We start from the raw sequence: 20,027 nt of genomic DNA, 5'->3' as shown, positions 1-20,027 counted from the left end.
TCGTGAACAGCTTTATGTATTTTTACAACAGGAATACTTTGATTCTAAAATTCTAGAAAACAACATACCTGACATCTCGTATTCCTAATAACTGTAACAGCCCAAGCCTGGGCTGAGCTCTCCTGTCACCAGCAGTCCTCAGTGCCAGATGCTACAGTATGGCCAAGAGCTCCTATTTATAGTAAAAGTTACCCTCAGGGAAAATCCACTCACGTGAGTATTATTTCCAGTAGACAGCGGGTACTCTACTCCTTGGAACTTAAGGGTTTGTCTCTTCTCTAGAATACTTGCAGGTGTTTCTATGTTTCTTGTAAACAGATTTTACCACTAAAATTTTGAATATTCTTGCTTACCATGTGAATGTCGAGCTGTACCGAGAGATTTCAGTCTAAGGGTCAAGCCTGCCAATTGCCCTCGGTTAAACTGAAGAGCCAAAATACTAAAATGTAGTGGATCTATTGTGATTTCCTAAGCCACCTTCTGTAAAATAAACTGCTTCTATATAGATTAAATACAGTTTAAAAAAAAAAAAGCAAACTGCTACATCAGCAAATACCTTACAGTTAGTAACTTACTGGTCACATCACTAGAACTGGTAACCTCTCCAGCACCTGGTTCTGAAGGATTTTACACAGTTTGGCTAGACCCAGACTCATAAACTTTCACACACCCACAGCACAGAAAGAAATTCTGGGCAGGTTAAAAAAAAACAAAACAAAACAAAAACACCACCCCAACAACTAAACCAAATACGTTTCCCTTGAAAAGTATTATTTTATTTTAGAAACAGTGTAAGTTCAGATTAAGTAGAATTTATATCCTGGTAAATTTTCACAATAAGCCTGATAGAAATGCAAAATATATTCATAGTCAAAAAAAAAGAATGAGCATCAAAATAATTCTTAAATGTTCTCCTATACCGATGTCATTGCCAGAGTAGTTGGGCTTTTCTCTCTAAGTATGTATTATTCACAAAATATATTAGGAGAATTTATGTGGGTTTCATGGTTGTTCTACACAGTATCCTCAGTAGAAGGACCACGCTTTCAAAGTGAAGACAGTCAGAAATAATAGTGCTCAGAATATTTGGAAAATGTTCTGTTACTTAGAATATAAACAGATAATAATATACCAATCCATAAACATAACCTTGCCCCAGTGAAACTGGTGAGGCTGTTGCCTTCAGGTTCACTGGAACCAGGAACAGTCTAAAAATCCAGAGCGCTTGTTTCCAGTCTCTAAGGACCCAGCTGTCGTAAATAACGGTCTTTATTTTGCATATTATCCAAAAGTTTCACGAGTAACTGATAAGGCCATGCATAGTGAGGATTAACTAAAGACTTATCCCCATTTGGAAAATGAAAGCAGCCATTAGGCAACATGCCTAGAGAGCATCTGTATTAGTCTTCAAAAAATAATACTTGGCTCTCCTAAGTAAGAGACGGGTCTCCCACCCCCCCAGAGCCTTAGTCAGAAGAGCTGTCAGCCTTCTCCTGAGATTTTATACCCGTGGGTCCATCAAAAAAAAAAAAAAAGCCTGCAAATTCACTAGTTACCTATTGACAGTTCACATCACACAGTGAAACAGCACTACGTAAACAGAGGGTAAGAGCAGACAGTGACATATCTTTTTCAAATTTCACATCCAGTTTGGCACAGAACGATGCAGGTGAAGAGGGATGAAGACACCTTGCTGAGTACTCACTCTCGCTCCTTTCAACACAGGCGTGATCCCCACGTTTCTGCCCCAGGGTCTGCACTGCAGCTGTTGAATTAACCACCAGTCTCTATACAAATCCAGCACTAACAAATGTCTTTACAGGGGGGGAAAGGCAAGGCAATTATACAGAGCAGTCCTAGTGCCCCTTCCCCACCAAGGGGGCTGATCCCAGTATTAAGCTGATTTAGAAAATAAGATGACACAGACATCATTAAAATGTTTTTTTCTCTTAAAAAAGATCATTAAAAAAAGGAACCACCTTCGCAGTAAGCAGCAGAGAGGTGTGCGAGCAGCCGTGATCAGTGTCTGTAAAAGGTGCACGCTAGCAGTTAACGCACTGGACTTGAGGTAGCGTCCAGCAGTGTGTCCCGCGTCTACACGGACACAAAAAGACGCATCAATATTCTGTGAAAACCCTGATGCTTAAATTACTGCAGAGATACTATTAACCACCTAAATTGCTAAATTGTATCACTGCAGTTGAAAGGACTATACCACCACATAACATTAAGCCCATCAGTCGAGATCTCCCTTTCTGGAGCAACCCAAGGGCTGATCATTTGTAGGTAATACATTTAAGACAGCGGGTGGGAGGAGAGCTTTACCACACTGTTATAAGTGTTTCAAGAAGCGCATAACTCTTACTAATGAAGCATATTGTATTTGCATCCAAGTCGCAAACGCTGCACTTTAAAACGATTTTGCAGGTTACCTCTTCGCTACGCCAGCCAGGACTAGGACCGCATCGCTTTCGAGCGTAATCATTATCCACTCGTGGAACAGCACTTATTTTACAGCCACAAAAACAACCTGTTTCCCATCTAACTAACCCCACGGAGGCCCTGGGTGATTCCTAGGCCCCGGCGCAGAAGCCCGAGTGAAGCCTCTCCACGTCCCCACGCAGGACAGCGAAGCCCAGCCGCCATCCAAACCCCGCCGAGGGCTTCTGTCACCCAGGGCCGCCCAGCTCCGGCGGCCCGCCCGACTCGCAGGGGCAGGGAACGGTCTCCTGGAGAAGGGCTGCCTCTCCTGCCTCCCCGTGTTGTGCTTGGCACCTCTCGGCGGATCCAGTTTTGTTGCGGTTAGAGCATGACAAATTTCACGAGAAACCCTACGCCTCTCTTGGCAGCGGCCAAAACTTCACGTTTTCTCCCCCCTTCCTCCACGTTTCTGAGGCTGCTCCCCGGGGATCGCCAGCCGCCTGCCCGCCTCAAGCGGAATGGCGCCTTTCCCCCCGCCCCGGCCTGCAGCATCCCCGGAGGGAGCCGCGGGGGGCCGGGGCCCCACGCCCGCGCCCGGGAAGGCGCGGGGGGAGCTGCCGCTGATCGCGATCGGGCGAAACCGACAGGAAGGCGGCGACGGGCCGACCTGGGGCTGAGCCCCGCTCCGCTGCGGGCTGCGCCGTGAGGGGGCCGGCCTGAGGGGAGGGAGGCACGACCCAGCCCCGAGGAGAGGTGGCCACCGCGGGGGAGGCAGCCGCGAGGGGAGGCAGCCGTGAGGAGGCAGCGCGGCGCCCCCGACGTGGCGGCCCCGGGGGGCTCCCACCCAGCGCCCGGCGGAGGGGCCCGGGCCGGGGCACCTCGGCGCCCCTGGGGGCTCCCGCGGCAGGGCGGGGACGGACCCCGCGGCCAGCGGTACGTGCGAGGCGGAGGAGAGCCGGGGAGCCGCGCCGAGCGGCCCCGCTGCAGCACGGGCGGCTGCCGAGCGGGAAGGGGGCTGCGGCCGGGAAGGAAGGGGGCTGCCGCCCGCCCTCCTCCGGGGCAGGGCAGGCGGCGGAGGGCGGCAGGGAACTCGTCGCAGAAGTTTGGGGCAGGGGAGGAGGGCGGCCCCGTCCCGGTTACCTGAAGACACAGTCGTCCCTGGCGTCCCTGGCCGGGGAGATCAGCCCGTGCTTCTTGTTGAAGAGCTTCTGGAACAGGGTGGGCGGCATCTTGGGGCGCCGCCGCTGGCCCCCGCCGCCGCCGAGGCGCTGGGCTCCGCGCAGCGCCGTCCCCTCGCCGCGGCTAGTTCCGCCCGCCCGACTCCATTCGGTGTCACAGTCATATGACAGACATTAGTCACTCGGCGCGGCCAGAAGGGGAGGGCCGGCGGGGCGGGCCCGGCCGGGCGCTCTGCGGGCCGCGGAGTGGCTGCGGCGGCGGCCCCACGTGGGGAGCGGGCCGGGCCGGGGCGAGCCGCAGGCGGAGGGGCTGCGGCGAGCAACGGGCGAGCGAGCGCCGGCGGGGCTTCCCCCGGCCCCGCTCGCCCGGGCAGCCCCTGCGGCCGCAGCCCGCGGCGTCGCGGGGGACGCGGCCGCGGTGCCCGGAGCGCCGCGGGGCTCTGCCGGGAGCGAGGCGTTTCCCCTGGGGCTGGACGGCCGGGGGCGGCGATAACACGCCGCTGTTTTGTTTTCCTTCTTCAGAGGGAAGTTAAAGGCAGAAGCACCAGAAAGGCGAGAAGAGGCCAAGATCTCGGCATCAAATCCCTCGTGTTGCTGTACCCAGCGCTTCAGGGACTTTCCCTGCAGAGGTGCAGCAGAGACAGGTGACTTCTTTTACCCCCAAACCTAGAAAATCCAGCTCCTGCCCCCTTTCCTCCTCCCATGTACGTGAAGCGACTGTCCCACGGCAGTAACAGAGATCGCACAGCCCAGGCGCGCCCAATTCAAAACCTGCACGGAAGGTGGACCGTGTGCATTTGCATGCAGAGGAGGCCCTCATTACAAATAAAACATCCATCTACAACATAGGATTTAGGACATAATACCCAGCAGGTGAATCCAGAACAAATATATGAGAAAACCAAACAAAAATTGATAGATTTCATAAAACCGAAAGAATCTGCAGATTTTTCCAAAACTCTTTATTAAACAAAATGGAAACACTGGTTACAGCTAACTGTCTCCTTCAATGTCTCGCTGTTCAGATACAACACTACTACAAGTTTAATTAAGAACTGACAAAACTGACTCATCTGCTTTCCCTAGAAAATGGAATTAAACTAAAACAGTGTATGATGTAAGATTAAATTAAGCAGATTGTTTTTAAAAGGCATAATTTAGTGCAAGTGTAACATATCTATATAATGATTCCTTGCAATCAGCCATCTGTAGGAACTTTGTTTTTCATCTACTACAAGTTGAAGATAATTCTAATAGAAAATAGCAATTCATGTTTAGATGCATCTTTTTCCCCTTGTTCTGTATGGAAGATACACCTGCCTGCCATAGTTTTACAGATGACCGATCTTTACATCCTTTCACCATGTGAAAACCTCCGGGCTTCAAGATGGGCATGTAAATACAGTCTCAAATATAAGAAGTCCTCAGGGAACACTACAAAATAATAGAATTCTGGCCAGGATATACGACTCGGCTTTCAGTAGTTTCACAATTTACAGCAGTGCAGATTTAGCTAATCACAAGTGCATTACAATTCAAGCTGATAGTCCCTTTAAAAGTAAAAATTAACCTGTTCCAAAACTCCTAAACTGGTAGCAAGTGATTCTGATAGGCTTGATTGACATACCTTAATCGAGGGAGGGGAGGATGGACAGTAAGAGAAAAAGGGGTGAATACAGGTTTAATCATCCATTTTCCTGTAAAAGCCTCCCTGTAGGCAAATCTTCATACCTACACCAAGAATACGAGTTTCAACTTATGTGTCCATACAGCATGCATCGTGTTGGGCCCCAAACCTGTCCCTTCCGTGTTTAGAGATTATGAACCAAAACAGAACCATTTGCAAGTAAGGTCTTTACCCTCCAACAGCTAGTACACGTACCCCTGTAGCACTCCAGTGCGAGACGCAAACATCTTCCATCGTCCCCGAACACTTTAAGCCAAAGTCTCTTCAAAGTACACTTCAGATAACAAAAATAACTGAACAGTGGTAACGAAAAACCTCTTCTAGATTTACGTATAATACATTTACTAAAGATGCATCTACAACACACAGTTCCTAGTGATAAAGTATTATCACAGTTCTTGCAGGGACTGACTCACTGTAAGCGATTCCATTCAAGCCATTAAGACTTCATCATGTCTAGGATATGACAGAGCAGCCCTATTGACATTGAACAGATTTCTCTCCTGAATCACTGCACAAATAAGCTCTTCTGTACTACCCATTAACTGGCTGTGACCCATAACCTTTATCCACTAATATGGAAGAGCCAGTTTCCACTTTGAATGAAATTTTATGTAGTCATTCTTGAGCTTAAAACCAAAACATGGGAAAATGCCTTCCCTTTGAGAAAAGCAGAACAAGAGTAGATATTGTTGCGGCCTCAAAATGAATAACATTTCCTTCCCTGGGGCAGAGAGCTAGCCTGGTAATTAATTATACTTTCTCCAAGAGTCAGACAAAAGACGAAAATAAGCAGCAGCACTTTCGTAACTGAAGGGAAGGACAGGAGAGATTGTGGTTCATGATATTTCTGTCCTCCTATATAGCTTCATCACATCCAGAAAAAACAAAGCTCAGCAATTTTCAGGCTGCTACAGCCAACTCCACAGTTACATGCCGTATTTTCGTCTCTTGTACTCTCCAATTAGTTTGTCAGTATTAGTCTGTTTCTTGTATAGAAACTACGAAATGGTTTAGGGCAAAGCGAGTGCTTTTTCCTAGGACTCCTGGAATACCCTTATGATAAACACCTCTTTTATTCTGGACCATCCTTTACTTGAATGATCATCATAATCACAACTTACTACATATATAACTTTCAGTTTTGCATATAGCTACATCAAGGAGCTCACCTCTGTCTCCTAGGGGCTCTAGATTCTTGCATAATTACCAGTGGCTTAGTATTTGCAAGAACAAGGATATTGATAATTAGAAGCATACCTGAGAGGACTCCAAGGAGTTATTGGCAGAACTCATTCTACTAATGCTTAAAGGAAAAAATAACTTAATGGCATCGTTTTTAACCTTGAGCCATATAGTATGTTTATACAATACTTGTTCATAACCTAATAGCATTTATTTGCACTTCCTTCTACCCCAGAGCAATGGGAAAACATTCAGGGTCTGAACTTTCACAGGTATTTTCAAATGTAGTCAAACTAATTAAAGTTGTGGATTGTATGTGTCTTCTTGGTATGCTCTTTTTGGAAACACAGAACTATCTTCCAGGGCACGAGTATTCTGGGTGGTAACACTGAGAAACAAACTCAGACTTCAAGAGGTTTGGAAAGCCATACTATCGTTTTAAAACATTGAAAAACTTCCTTTATGTCTACAAAAGAGTCTGAGTAAGGGGTGTTGTAGTGAGAACACTGTAGGGATCCGAATTACTTTAGACTGCAGTGAATGCAAGTGGAGAAAAACTGTGCTCTTGTCAGTGTTTTCTGAGGCGTTCAGCACACTGCTGAAGAACAACATTTATGGATTAACCATCCACAAGCTGAACTGGAAGCACTGGGAATCTAACCTATGTGCCAGGTAGCGTGAGCAGTAACCTGAAAATCCAAAAGGCCAATATCCAGCTCTTCAGACAGTTCAGCTATAAAAGGTTTTTCTCCACCCTTGTGTTCATGGACGGCACCCACTTCCTCTGCACAAGTCTGAAGCCACTAGAAGCAGCAATGACCGAGATAGGTGATATTATAAAATAACTGAGATTAAATGGGAAGGACTCTGAGGTGACAGTGGCTGGGCAGTGGCTGTGCCTAGAATGGTGATAGTGCTGATCACAAAAAGCTAGCTGTACTGCAGTGATGGTAGGGTGAAGGCCACTTACATTCACGTTTAGAAATCAATCCACAGCAGAACACACAGAGTCCTGTACCTCCAAAGTTCTGCAGACCCAAGCATTCAGGTAGTTTAATGGTAGCATACTGTTGACTTCTGAGAGTACATGAACACTTTGCATACCCATTTTCAGGACATGCAGTTACGTTTATAACAGTGTTAACACTTCTTAACTCAAGTAGAGGTCACATCTTTAGATGCTAATGCTACAGGAGAAATCTAGAAACCTTGGCACAGCAAGAGCCAAAATAATTCTGTTAACACAATGCTGTTCTTGAGTCACGCTTCTTAAAAATCTAAATGAACTGAAGAATCATCTTGTGAAGTCCTTACAGAAAATGCCCAGAATAAGATCTGGTTGCTTGTACAAAATAATTTAATATTAAGCACTTGAGCAAAGTATTTACAACCTTACTGCAAAGCATTATAATAAATTTCAAACAACGTATATGCCAAAATATACGGCCGTTAATTACTAGTTAGTAGTTCTGTTTCACCTCCCTGCCACAGCAGCAAGACAGTTATTTCTTCTGTTGATTCCTGCTGAAACCCAGAAATCTCATCTGCGTTTACAGTAGATCCAGTTTTTGGTACTCGTAATAGTATCTGGGGAAAAAGTGACAAGTTAAATACTATCAGTAAAGTGGCACATTCTCAAGTGTAAGAGAAAGCTCATTGATCTGACAAGCTGTTCCGATGCTCAATAGACCTCTATGCTATCATTTGTTTGGAGGAATCTGAATCTTGCAGGTCAATTGCCAGCGAGAAGGGAACAGTAGTTTTGAGCGTATGTACGTTCCTCACGAAAAAGGGCATCATCTGAAAGACTCCCTTGACCAGAGATGAAAACACCCAGCATAAAAAACCCCACCACCACCTTTAGGCAGTCTAATTCCTGATTCCCAGGCTCCTCTAGAACAGCAGTAACAAATGCAAACTTTTGTTCTGACAACACCACTTGCTGATTTTTGAGATCTACTTGCCTACCAAGTACAACCTGTGTTCTGCATTAACACAGTTCTCTTGGGCACAACTTAACATCCTTGTCATCCTTGTTCTTTGATCTGTACAGAAGCATCAGATGATTGTCACCAATTAACACACACACACACTTAAAAGCACTTCCCTGCATTCTAGATGCTGTATGTACTCAATCTATAACAAAGTAGGAGAGTATGTGGACCTAGGAAACTGCAATCCCATTGGAAATTTGTGTATATTCAGTATTTTTGAAAGCTATTATGCTTATGCTGTTTTGATTTCATACAGAAATACTGCATAAATGACTAATATAAGTTGCAGGAAACTTGCAGACATTGTCTGTAAAGAACTACTTTAAACTTAGGAAGACATATGCCATCCAGTGGCACACTGAGAAACTTCAAGAGAGATTGGAAAGGGAGGGGATTTTACCTCTATGGTAGCGATGAGACAGTTTTGTACACATTTCTCATTTTTGTTTAACAAAAATCTAGGAAGTGAAGAAAGGAGCTTCCCCTATGTTAAGGGCCTCAGGAGAAAAGAACAGAAACCTTTAGAGAAAAGCTGACAATTTCTAAAGAAAAACAAACCCTATTACATGAACTACTTGGGGGGGGAGGCGGGAAATACTGGATGCTAAAGAGCTCAGTTTAGCTGAGCAAGATAAAAAACACACCGATGGCTGAAAGCTGAAGTCAGACATATTCACCCTAGAAATAAGGCACAGGATAATCATTTACCAAACAAGCTGGTATCTTTTCTAGGGAGTCTCTATACCAGCAGTAAAGATCAAAATTGTGTTTAGGAGTAACTCGAAGAGGCGCAGATATTTCCAGAGTTACCTAGCAGCACCTTCTGGCCTTAATGATCTAGCCTACAAAATGGCTAGATTGTATTAATTCCTGTGCTAAGATCCTTGGAGGAGAAAATGTTAGTGTAGTTTGTTAGTGAAGTACTGCTGCACGAGAACACTGTTAAGTCAGAAATTTGAAGTTTTCAGCGTCTTTTACTCTTTAGCCTTGTGATTTTTCCAAATATTCATACTTTAAAAAAAAAAAAAAACCAACAAACTTTAAACACCCAAATAGCCAGTTACCATCTGCAACCAATTCTATATTCTATTACCTTCAGGCACTCCTTCGGGAAGGCAGAATGCTTTTGTGTTAACTGGAATTTGGTGAAGCCTGGAAGGCCTCTGGCACGGTGAAGTTCTGACAATGGAGCAGATTTCTTGTCTGCCACACAGAGGCTGAAAAGATTAATGACATTTCATTCACACAATTATTTCCATTGAAGAAATATTCTTCTAGCTTTCTTCTAGAGAAATTAGAGATGACATGCAGATTTCAAGGGATGTCATTAGAAAACATTTAAGACTACTTGCGTACACTCAATATGCTATCGGAAAGGGCGATAGGAAACTTCAAAGCTTAAACATTTTCTTCAGCTGTTTGTAATACTGTAAGGCTTTAATATATAGTATGTTACATACTAGCATGCCAAAAGTGGATTTAAAGAGTGCAATAAAATTAGAACCTGAAAAATATTCTTTTCTTCTGGACTTTGAGGAATACTTTCTTTTTCTGATCTCAGAGATGCAGGAACAATTTCTTCTGAATTTACATATGGGCCTGTGTATTCAGGAATAGGTCTTCCCCAGGTGAGGCTTTGCACACTGGTGACAAGCTAAGCTACAGCTCCGTCAAAATACAAAACATACAGCAATAACTGCCCAATTAAATAATCAACAACAACTCAAATTGGCCAACACTTGTTGGCTCATGCAAAAGGTGTTCTATTGCTTCAAAAATATGATTTAGGACTCCAGTGATTCCTGTCTACAGCCTCCAACAAGACCCTGATGTTATCTATTTGTTAATCTAGTATCCATAAACTCAAGTATGCTTGCAACAACACTAGGAAAGCCCAGTATGTTTTCCTGCCAAATAATCTCGTGCAAAATTAAGCAATCTTTCTATTGTAACCGTTTCCCTTTTTCTAAAAAAAAAAATTTAGTTTGCTGACTTGGTTGGGAGCTATGGCATGAAGAGTGACAGAGACGTAACTTCTATTCCTGCAGAGAGAAGTGGTAGTACTACACTACCTTTACTGGCAAAGAATTCAAACTGGCATTTAAATATTAAGTTTGTTTGTATCAAAGGGGTAATGCAAGTAAGGCTACTAGGTGCTCGTTTTACATTAGAAGATGTTGCCAAAATACAAAACAGATACCTAGGGTTTTTGTTGTCGTTTTTTAACTGTCCAACTGATTGAATTTAACATGTAGCTGGTTGCGCAATTTGTATTGTCACATAAGTATACCCAGAACTGGACTGTGCCATGAAGTTCTGGGGTCAGTGCTGTTCAACATCTTCATCATTGACACAGACAGCGGGATCGAGTGCACCCTCAGCAAGTTTGCAGATGACACCAAGCTGAGCGGTGCAATCGACACACCTGAGGGATGGGATGCCATCCAGAGGGGCCTGGACAGGCTGGAGAGGTGGGCCTGTGTGAACCTCATGAGGTTCAGGGTCCTGCACTTGGGCCGGGGTAATCCCCGGTATCAGTACAGGCTGGGGGATAAAGGGATTGCGTGCAGCCCTGCCAAGGACTTGGGGGTACTGACAGACGAAAAACTGGACATGAGCCAGCAATGTGCTCTTGCAGCCCAGAAGGCCAACTGTATCCTGGGTTGCATCAAAAGCAGCGTTGCCAGCAGGGCGAGGGAGGGGATTCTGCTCCTCTACTCTGCTCTGGTGAGACCCCACCTGAAGTCCTGCATCCAGCTCTGGGGTCCTCAGTACAAGAAGGACATAGACCTGTTGGGGAGGGTCCAGAGGAGGGCCACAAAAATGATCAGAGGGATGGAGCACCTCTCTTCTGTGGAAAGGCTGAAAGAGCTGGGGCTGTTCAGCCTGGAGAAGAGAAGGTTGCGGGGAGACCTTATTGCGGCCTTTCAGTACTTAAAGGGGGCTTATAAGAAAGATGGGGACAGACTTTTTAGCAGGGCCAGTAGCGACAAGACAAGGGGTAATGGTTTTAAACTAAAAGAGGGTAGATTCAGACTGGATATAAGGAAGAAATTTTTTACAATGAGGGTAGTGAAACACTGGAACAGGTTGCCCAGAGAGGTGGGAGATGCCCCATCCTTGGAAACATTCAAGGCCAGGCTGGATGGGGCTCTGAGCAACCTGATCTCATTGAAGATGTCCCTGCCAACTGCAGGGGGGATGGACTAGATGACCTTTAAAGGTCCCTTCCATCCCAAAGCATTCTATGATTCTATGAAGGATGATTTGTTTGCTTTTAATCATTTAAAAAAAAAAAAAAAAGTATCAGGATAAACACTCACATCTAGCTCTGCAGGCTGAGCATAACCAAGATTTTTTAGGGCTTTATTTTCCTCCGTGATCAGCATGGTGGAACTAATTCGCTAAACAAAAACAGAGAAGAATTCAATATCAGTTTCTAATTCTTCGCTGTTTATTATTAGTCCTACAGTATTCCCCAAGTACACAATACTATTTATAACAACTCCATTTAGAATTACTAACAGTTCTTAGGGTTTAACTACTGAATTCCTGTCATACACTTTTTTTTTTTGGTCTTGCGCTCTCCAAAATTAAGACAAAATCAGTTTATTGAAGCACAGAACACACATATTTCAGATCCTCTTCACAACAAGAGGATAAAGCACTTCCTACCACTTCTCAAATTTAGTTGTAACTTTTGTCGTGATTCAAAACTCTCACTTCAATTTTATGCCTTTGCTAATCAGCGGGGCACAATGGGAATACTTACCACCACAGCATCTGTCTGTTTGGATGGCAGTACTTCTGCTGTCAAGCCCACTGATTTGGCTGAAGTGTTTCCTGGGGCATCGAGCTGACAACACAATGATGTACCTTCTGCTAATGTAGTAGAATTTTTTTCTTTTTTCTTACATTTCAGCCTTTTGGGTTTAGCAGTTTGATTGTCAGGCTAAAGGACAAAACAATTACATTTTGTGTTATGAAGTGAACCTCTGTAGTGTGGTAAGCACTAACAAAGAGCCCCACTGTCCTACTCAAGCTCTACACAACTGATTCGGTACCACTGACACAGTCAGTCTGCAAAACAGTGAGCTTAGGGGGCACCCATGACTATTACTGCTATCCAGAGGTAGAGGCAAGCTACATCTTCACTCTCTGCCATTGTCTGCAGGCACCCTGTTCAAGGGAACTACTACACTTCTAGGTGGAGTCTTCCACCTATACAGGGAAGGAGCAAGTCATCCATGTTACAATCTGGCTGATTTATTAAGGATCTTTCACCTTTCTTTCCGGTCCTAATGGTGAAGAACAGCGCATACCAGTTTTTAGGTCTGGAGTTCTCTCTCTTGCAGCTGTAATTTTACAGACTTTTTTTCCTGTGATAGATTTCCAACAAATTAATTAACTTTGAGACAAAGACCCCAGCTACTCTCCAACCCACATCTTACAGGACGGCTTGCAAAGAGGGCTCATTCCAAAGCCACCCATGCAAACACACTTCCTCCCTTCAGTATAATCCTCACCTCCCTCTCCCCGCCAACAGGGCTGTTTTACTCCTCTCCCTTTCCTTGAGGAAACAAGGTTGCTTATTAATCTTATGTTCACCTGGCTATTTACTGCTAGACACACATACTGTGGGAGCAGAGGAATTGCATAATCACAGCAGTCTTTGCCACTGGCAACTTCTGCTGCTGTTACAGTCCAAATTAAGCAGGGGAAAATTATGTGGTACCTGGGCCACAGCCAGAATTGCATCAGTCACAGTTCAGAACTGTAGTTACATGAGGGACTCCTAATAGCATCTGGGAAGCTGATATGAACTAAGTTCAAGTAAAGAGCATGACACAAGCAGTTCTGTTCCTGGATAAGTTAAATAAGAAATGCTAATTCTCAGTGCACAGGTGATTAAATGGAAAAATGCAGGGTTTGGGGTTTTTTTGTTCTCCTAGCACATTAATTAGAACCAAGTCTTATTTACAAGGAAGATTTTCAATTTACACTTTCCCTTCTAGACACAACTGAACTTAGCCTGTGCCAGGGGGAAAAATGACCCAGTGGAAGCCTGGTTCTGATATTTTGCCATCACTTAAGTTTGGGTAGAATATTCTGTTCTCTCACAGCTAGTACAACTGCTTCAGGTCATATTTTACCTGCCAGAGTAGTTGAAACATTTAATACTGAAGAACTGTAATTGCAATTTGATGGTCTCTTTCTAGGAGAGGAGAAAAAAAAAAGTTAACAACTATCCTGAATTAATGTTAGCGTTCCAAAACAAAAAAAAAAAAAAAGCAACAAAAAAACACCATGTATAAGGAAATCATAGGAAAATATAGACTGAGTGAAAAGGGATAAAGCTTATTTTTAAAAATATTGTTACTGAGTTACTTCATCACAGTTTACAGTTATTTGACAGTTTATCATCAAGTCACACAGCTTATTCTGAAGATACTTGCAATTTAAGGCCCACAGAAGACATTCACTAAAGCGCTCAGCACTGAAGCATACTAGGAGACAACGCATTTAAGGAGGATGCAGGGAAAAATTAGGTTCACAAGAAAATTCAGATTGAATTGTGCAGAGATCTGTAACACTGCAAGATTGGTATAAATAAGCTACGAATGGAAAGGTCTGCATGTAAGCCTGGAAACAGCAGCACAAGGGTTAAAAGAAAGGATACTGTTCCTAGAAAAACACTCATGTTACTCCGATTTTTATTTTAGGACCTGACAGCAGCACTGTGACAAGTACAGAAGATTCAGTGAAGACCCTGCATTGTGATAAAACCACAACACAGATGACTTGTCAACAGAAAACCCAGCATCCTAACAACAGGAGGGTGGCAAGAGGGTTCCAGCATATCACATACACCATTCCGCTTCCTGGTTCACATGTATTCCAAGTAAGAAAAAACTGATTTTGGGCAGCAACCTGGCCCAAGGTTTATGAAGGCTGAAGTCAGCAAGATTCTGAAGCAAACGAGTGCCCCGTACAAGCTGACGATTCCTAAAGAACAGAAAAGATCTGCCCAAAACCTAATTTTGTCCTGGGCAAGCACGGAACGCCAGAGACTTAATGAGGACTTGACAAGAGGTGCCCCTCATACTCTGTACTGCACAGACAATCCTGGCCAGACCACCTGGGCACATACATCTTGCTGCCTGTGACCAAACGAAATCTGACTGAATAAGTGCAATTGGATAAAAGCAATTTATTTAGGGATTTTGTAAATAAACGTCACCTTCCCCTTCCATAAAATCCTTCACTGAGTTTTCTTACATTGATTTCCCTACAGCTGACAAGACCAAAACAAAAGTCTATAAGGCAAACTCTTACCTGACTTCACGCACCAGTTTCAAAGTTAGTGAGGACACAGGTAGCTGAAACTCAGAGGTGTTTGCAGGATCAGAGGCTTATTCATACTGGCCTTTCTTTTAAATATCATTCAAAAGAGAAAAACCTGAACATTTAGGCGCGTCAAAGAGTCTGCTTTGCGGATTACCTTCTAGTGTATTGGTCTTGAAAATCCTCCAGTGCAGGTTCTAAAAAACATAAAAGCTAAACTTTAAAAGAAAAAGCTGAGCAGACTAGACGATGCTTTAGTGCACACTAAATTATAAAGCAAAATATTAGGAGCAAACACAGACGACTAACGGGGAGCTGTTCCCGATTATGCAGACATGCCTTAAATGAAATGATCATTACATATTTTATACAGGTTCCTTGCACTACAGTGAAGTTTGTTTACATATATATTCTTACATATTGTAGAAAATAATTACCTAATATTGCTGAAAGATTTGAGATCTGTGGTATCTTATCTATGGTCACTGCTTTGCTGGAGTCCAGGAGAGTAGAGTTCTTGTATTTGCCAGGGTCCTCAGAGTAAAAATTACTTCTTTCTGGACACAAAAGATTTAAGTGCAAGCATCTTATGCTGAAATTCATTGAGTAATTAAATTCGTGACCAAACTGAAAGCAATCACATTTGCAAGACAGGAACTTTAAAGCAAAGTGAAAGCATTGTCTTGGCTCAAACAGCCACAGAAAAGTTTGGGAGGAATTTGACTCAAAGCAGATTTGTTGGTCATCCGCAATAAACAGCTTGTGTCAACAGTGACTACTTGAAGTTTACAGTACGATTCGAATTACACCAGGACCCGAGTCACTCGGGATTGGAGGACCAGGTATACAAATCCCGTGTTAAGCGCAGGTTGGCTTATAGCAAAGATCTGACCTGGTGAGTCACACCAAGAGAGGCCACTAGTCTTTCTTTTGTAAATAGTCCCCCCGCATTTTCTACATCAAATAAAGCTCAAAACAACAGAAGTCTCACCTGAAACGTCATCTCTGAATGTTTCAGGGGATGGGCAACTGTTCAGGCTGTCACTAGCACCTGTGTTATAATCTGCAGTTGAATCTACATCTAAACACTCTAGGAGAAAGGTTGAAACACCTGTGGGAAGAGTCATTCCTGTACCTAGAGAAAGAAGCAAAAAAGGTGGCTACTAAAAAAAAAAAGTATCATTTTGTACAAACCAGCAGGATTTCCTTATCTAAGTTTCACTCCTGTGATGAGCTAAATATTGTCAAGTCAGTATCTTATACTGATTCATAATACAGTTAAATAAACAAAGGGCATCCTGAAGCCCGATTTACACTACCATAACCTAACAGAAGACACCTTCCTTGCCCAAGGCTCACTAGAAATACTTGAAGAATTTAGCCTGTGATAACGTAATTCTTAGCCAGGTTTGTTTTCAGAAGGACAAACTATTTAGGCACAAGTTTTTAAAAATGCAGGTTTGAGTAAACTGAAGAACTCATGTCAACAACTAGTTCTGTCAATGATAAAACCAAGATTATGTGGTTTTCGACAGGCTGGGCTCAAGAGTGCCTCAGGTCTTGTAGGGCTCCTGTCCTGCCTGTGCTGCCTACAATCAATTCATGTGAACCAAGCCACATGCTGGAGTAAGAGGCAGAAGTCCAGCCACTGGTCTCAAAACCTTTACTTTCTAATACCACACAGTCAGAACCAGTACAAGAACAGCACACCAGTACTTTTATAGTAATATAATTAAAATTCTAAAATAAAATTTAATAATGTAATGTATTGCAATTATACTCACTTGAAGTCATTTCAGCATTTTTCAAACTTTCTTTACTTTCAAAGCTGATTATCAGGGATTCCTAAAATTAAATGACCAATACAACCAACCTGAGAAAACTGGAGGTAGGCAAAGAAATGCAATTAAATGTATTCCTACATTAGTAGATGCTCAGAAACTTACTGTCTGGTCCTTCACCATTTAAACTTGCTATTCACAGTGTAATTTGTACCGGGGTTTTTCATGCATCATTAACAAGTCTGCAATCTGACTTACAGTTCTAAAATTCACAATGAATACCCAATAATTTGATCCTACAATCTTTGCGGGATGAGACTTCCAGTGAAGGCATACTGACGTGAATTGTAGGTATGCATAAGACAGCAGTGGAGTAATGAATTTCCCTGTCTTTTTTTTTTTTTTTTTTTTTTTAGAGGTACACAATTCATGCTGCTCACTTTCAGATTTCCAGATTGCTCCTATAAATACAAACAGCTATGTTGTTTAATAGTATATTCTATGAAACTAAGCGTTTGCAGGAAAAGTAAATAATTGCTGGACTCAAAGAGCTAACGTTTTAAAGAAAAAGTTTTACACCAGTATCAGTCAAGCCCTTTGCTGTAACAGATTTCAGTTCAAACACATCTAATGAACTATTTTCTTACCACTGCAGTATTAACTGTCCTATAACACTTCTGCTCAGCCATCTCAAAATATTTTGTTCCAGTTGTACTAACACGAGGAAGAGTGCAACAGTGACTTGCCAAAGGTCTGTGTCTGAACTAGAAGCGACAATTCTCTGAAATCACGCTCTAATGAGATATCTTCTACACAACACAATTGCTGTGGCCTTTCCTCATTAACGATAATTAGTATTGGTGTTTTCCCATGCTACTAATAGCTCCAACAGCTTTTATTCTGGCCAAAGACATGGGAAAACACCTAAATAGAGGAAAAACTTGTGTCTGTGCACACTAACATAACTCGCTGGAAGTTCTACTTGATTAGAAAAATAATTGAACATTTCTTTGGTTTAGCCTCCCTAAATTACTAGTAGATAAAGAGCAAGACAGCATTCTCACCTTTAGCAGTACAGTGCTTTCTTCTATTTTCTCTTCATTTTTGTCCAAGTCTGTTGTTTCTTTGACATTCACTTGATTGCTGCAGTCGAAGAACAGAGCTAAGCTCAATACACAAAGCTACACTGTTCCAGAGGAAGGCGACAAAAACTACAAAATGTCTTTATGAGGTGCCAACAAATAGACTGACTAACATCAGTTTACCAAGAATTCAGACTGCATATCTCCAAGAGGCAGCTCATGCAGGCAAAACAATGTACATGATTAGCTAGTGTTAATAACGGCGTATTTGAATGAGTTCTAACAGACCTTTGGTTGGATGAACAGCTCACTTCAGTAACTTCAAGATTTTCTTTAATTTTTGGTAGGGTTTTCACACTGGACTTGCCCTTCAGGCCTAGAAAGAATAAGTATTTAGTTCAATGATTTTAGTTTTACTATTAGAATTTAGATGATTATTTCTAATAGGGCACCTTTAGCTGTTCCCCCTCTTCCACGCCCATAACAATTTTTGTCACTGTTATCACAAACATTGTAAAGTCTGAATTTGCTTTATTATTTTCACCCAAGCTTTTTTTTAATCAGTATATCAACAAGACCAAAAAATAAAAAGCAGACTTCAAGAAATACTTCAGGTGGTTTAGAAACCTCTTCATTAAAAAAGAAAAAGCCACTTTGGAAGTGACCTTTACCTAGGTTCAAAGTAATTTGAGTCTAAATCAGTTTTAAATGGAGTTTATTAGGAATATCATAAGAATTTCTGCATAAACTGGTCCTCACTGTACGTAATCCCAAAGGCCATGATGACACAATTACTTAGGAACCAGCAAATTTCAGACATGTATTTTCTTCTCCTAAAACCAATTCTATAAGGTGTTTAGCTTTGTGTTTTATTTTCAGTAGCCAGGAGCTAGAAACAGCCAAACTTTCTAGAGTTACACTTTTATGACAGCAAGTCAAAAGAGCATCCATCCCCACACTAAGAAATGGGTCTGAAGTACCGCATCCCCCAGCACTGCACAGAGCCCTTCAGCTGAAACTCCCTGGGAATTCAGGACAGGACAACGTATGAGCAGGACTCGATCCAGGACTCAGCCCTTTCCCTCTTTCTTCCGTGTATATGGAAGGATGAAAAGCAAAGAGACCTCAAGGCTGCCAGCTGTACCCAGTCAGGTACGCAAGAGTACTAAACGCCTACGAGAGCACGAGCCAACAGAGCAGGATCCAGATAGAAACTAATGCTCGTTGTACCCCATAACAGTAATTTAAAGTCTCACCTTTAAATTATCGAGATCAGTGTGGGACCAAGACATCCCACACCGGTCTTCCCCATTTACTGTAGCAAGTTATGCTACTGCTGTCAGCCTTTCCTTGAATCCCATACTTTCCCCTCAGAAAGTATTTTTTTCTTTAAGGCCTCCAATTCCTAACACAAGATCGGCTAAGTTGTATTCAACGAGGCTGTTCCTTTTGAGAAACGACTTCAAGCAATTTTTAAAAGTATCCTCTCCAAGGTGGGCAAGGCTTTTGTCTTGCCATTTCTGAAGGAAATGATCAGATGGGGGGGGGGGGGGGGGGAGGTGTACCTTACAAAAGGAAAAAAACATTTATTACCAACTAACAGCCAAAACTGAGGAAACGGCCCTGTTTCCAGATCAGCCGCCTGCTTTCTCCACGCCGTAAGGGCCACGGATAACAACAAACCGCTTCCCAACCTGCGGCGGGACCCACTCGGCTGGACACGGGGGCGAGAAACCCAGTCTACAGGCGCACGCCGAGGCCCCACAGCGCCGAGCAGGTCGCTGTCGAGGAGAAGCTTCCCCGGAGGGAGACTCGCCGCGACCGGCACCCTCACCCGCCACGAAAACACAAGTACTGGACAAAGCACCGCACAGGACCCTCTCCACCCCCGGCGCCCCCCGGCCCAGCCGCCGCCCCGCCGGCGCCGCTCGGCCCCCCGACCCCGCCCGGCCCCCGCGGGGCTCCGCGAGCACGGGCGGCGGGAGGAGAAGCGCTTACGGCCGGGCTCCGGCCCGCGGGGGCCCGCGCTCCCGAAGAGGCGCCGCCGGCAGGGCTGGGAGGCGCCGGCCCGGCCCCGGAGAACGGCCGCCCCTGGCAGCGGCGAGGCGCGGCGCTTCTTCTGCGGTGCCTCTCCGCCGCGGGAAGCGCTCTGCCAGCGCTGCCGCTCCATTCCGGGCCGCCTCCCCTCAGCGGTCCCTGAGAGACGGGGGGAAGCAGGGGCAGGCAGGCGAGGGCTGGGCCGGGGCTGCCCCCCGGGACGAGAGCCGCCCCCCCGGCCGGCGGCCGCCCCCCTCAGCCAGCGCCAACCGCCTCCCCACGCCACCAGCCCGCATGCGCGGCGCGGCGGCACCCGG

At 44.3% G+C, this 20,027-nt stretch overlaps 2 protein-coding genes and 1 long non-coding RNA gene across 7 annotated transcripts in view; 1 reads left to right on the top strand and 2 right to left on the bottom strand.

Moving 5' to 3' along the window:
- FNIP1 (folliculin interacting protein 1) overlaps positions 1 to 3,771 on the bottom strand; it is a 71,979-nt gene extending 68,208 nt beyond the window's left edge. For both annotated transcript variants that reach the window (XM_087753688.1, XM_087753689.1), the window contains exon 1: positions 3,562 to 3,771. In XM_087753688.1, the coding sequence (XP_087609814.1) occupies positions 3,562 to 3,650 (89 nt within the window). In that variant the 5' untranslated portion in view covers positions 3,651 to 3,771. The remainder of the gene's footprint in view (positions 1 to 3,561) is intronic.
- LOC148056164 (uncharacterized) lies at positions 3,021 to 14,968 on the top strand. Its single transcript, XR_015703841.1, has 3 exons — positions 3,021 to 3,354; positions 4,122 to 4,243; positions 14,189 to 14,968. It is a non-coding gene; the product is annotated as an uncharacterized LOC148056164 (long non-coding RNA).
- Positions 4,532 to 19,969, bottom strand: MEIKIN (meiotic kinetochore factor). Of its 4 annotated transcripts, none has more exons than XM_087753691.1 (13): positions 19,672 to 19,969; positions 17,962 to 18,049; positions 17,656 to 17,734; positions 16,595 to 16,655; positions 15,802 to 15,945; positions 15,248 to 15,367; positions 14,968 to 15,007; positions 13,619 to 13,680; positions 12,750 to 12,844; positions 12,238 to 12,417; positions 11,789 to 11,869; positions 9,559 to 9,682; positions 4,533 to 8,058 (listed from the first exon to the last, which is right to left on the bottom strand). In XM_087753691.1, exons 1-13 carry the CDS (start codon positions 19,841 to 19,843, stop codon positions 8,012 to 8,014), a joined length of 1,293 nt encoding a protein of 430 aa, XP_087609817.1. In that variant the 5' UTR covers positions 19,844 to 19,969; the 3' UTR covers positions 4,533 to 8,011. The 4 variants fall into 4 exon arrangements, 3 of the variants coding, with proteins under 3 accessions (XP_087609818.1, XP_087609817.1, XP_087609816.1); XR_015703840.1 differs by lacking the exon at positions 4,533 to 8,058 and adding an exon at positions 9,970 to 10,161 and having other exon boundaries at positions 9,571 to 9,682; XM_087753692.1 differs by lacking the exon at positions 11,789 to 11,869 and having other exon boundaries at positions 4,532 to 8,058.
- Between the last annotated feature and the right edge of the window lie 58 nt (positions 19,970 to 20,027).

Source organism: Nipponia nippon, unplaced genomic scaffold (genome assembly GCF_047370975.1).
Source record: "Nipponia nippon isolate SJK-2023a ecotype South Korea unplaced genomic scaffold, ASM4737097v1 scaffold_17, whole genome shotgun sequence".
NCBI classification, from domain to species: Eukaryota; Metazoa; Chordata; class Aves; order Pelecaniformes; family Threskiornithidae; genus Nipponia; species Nipponia nippon.
The sequence above is the reverse complement of the archived record's forward strand: the minus strand, read 5'-3'. Positions and strand labels throughout refer to the sequence as shown.

Coding starts and splice junctions, on each gene's coding strand:
- MEIKIN (XM_087753690.1), bottom strand. CDS start 19,843: ATGGAGCGGCAGCGCTGGCAGAGCGCTTCCCGCGGCGGAGAGGCACCG. Junction 18,050..19,671: donor CCGCGGGCCGGAGCCCGGCC/GTAAGCGCTTCT, acceptor TATTCTTTCTAG/GCCTGAAGGGCAAGTCCAGT. Junction 12,845..13,618: donor TGTTTCAACTACTCTGGCAG/GTAAAATATGAC, acceptor AATCTATCACAG/GAAAAAAAGTCTGTAAAATT.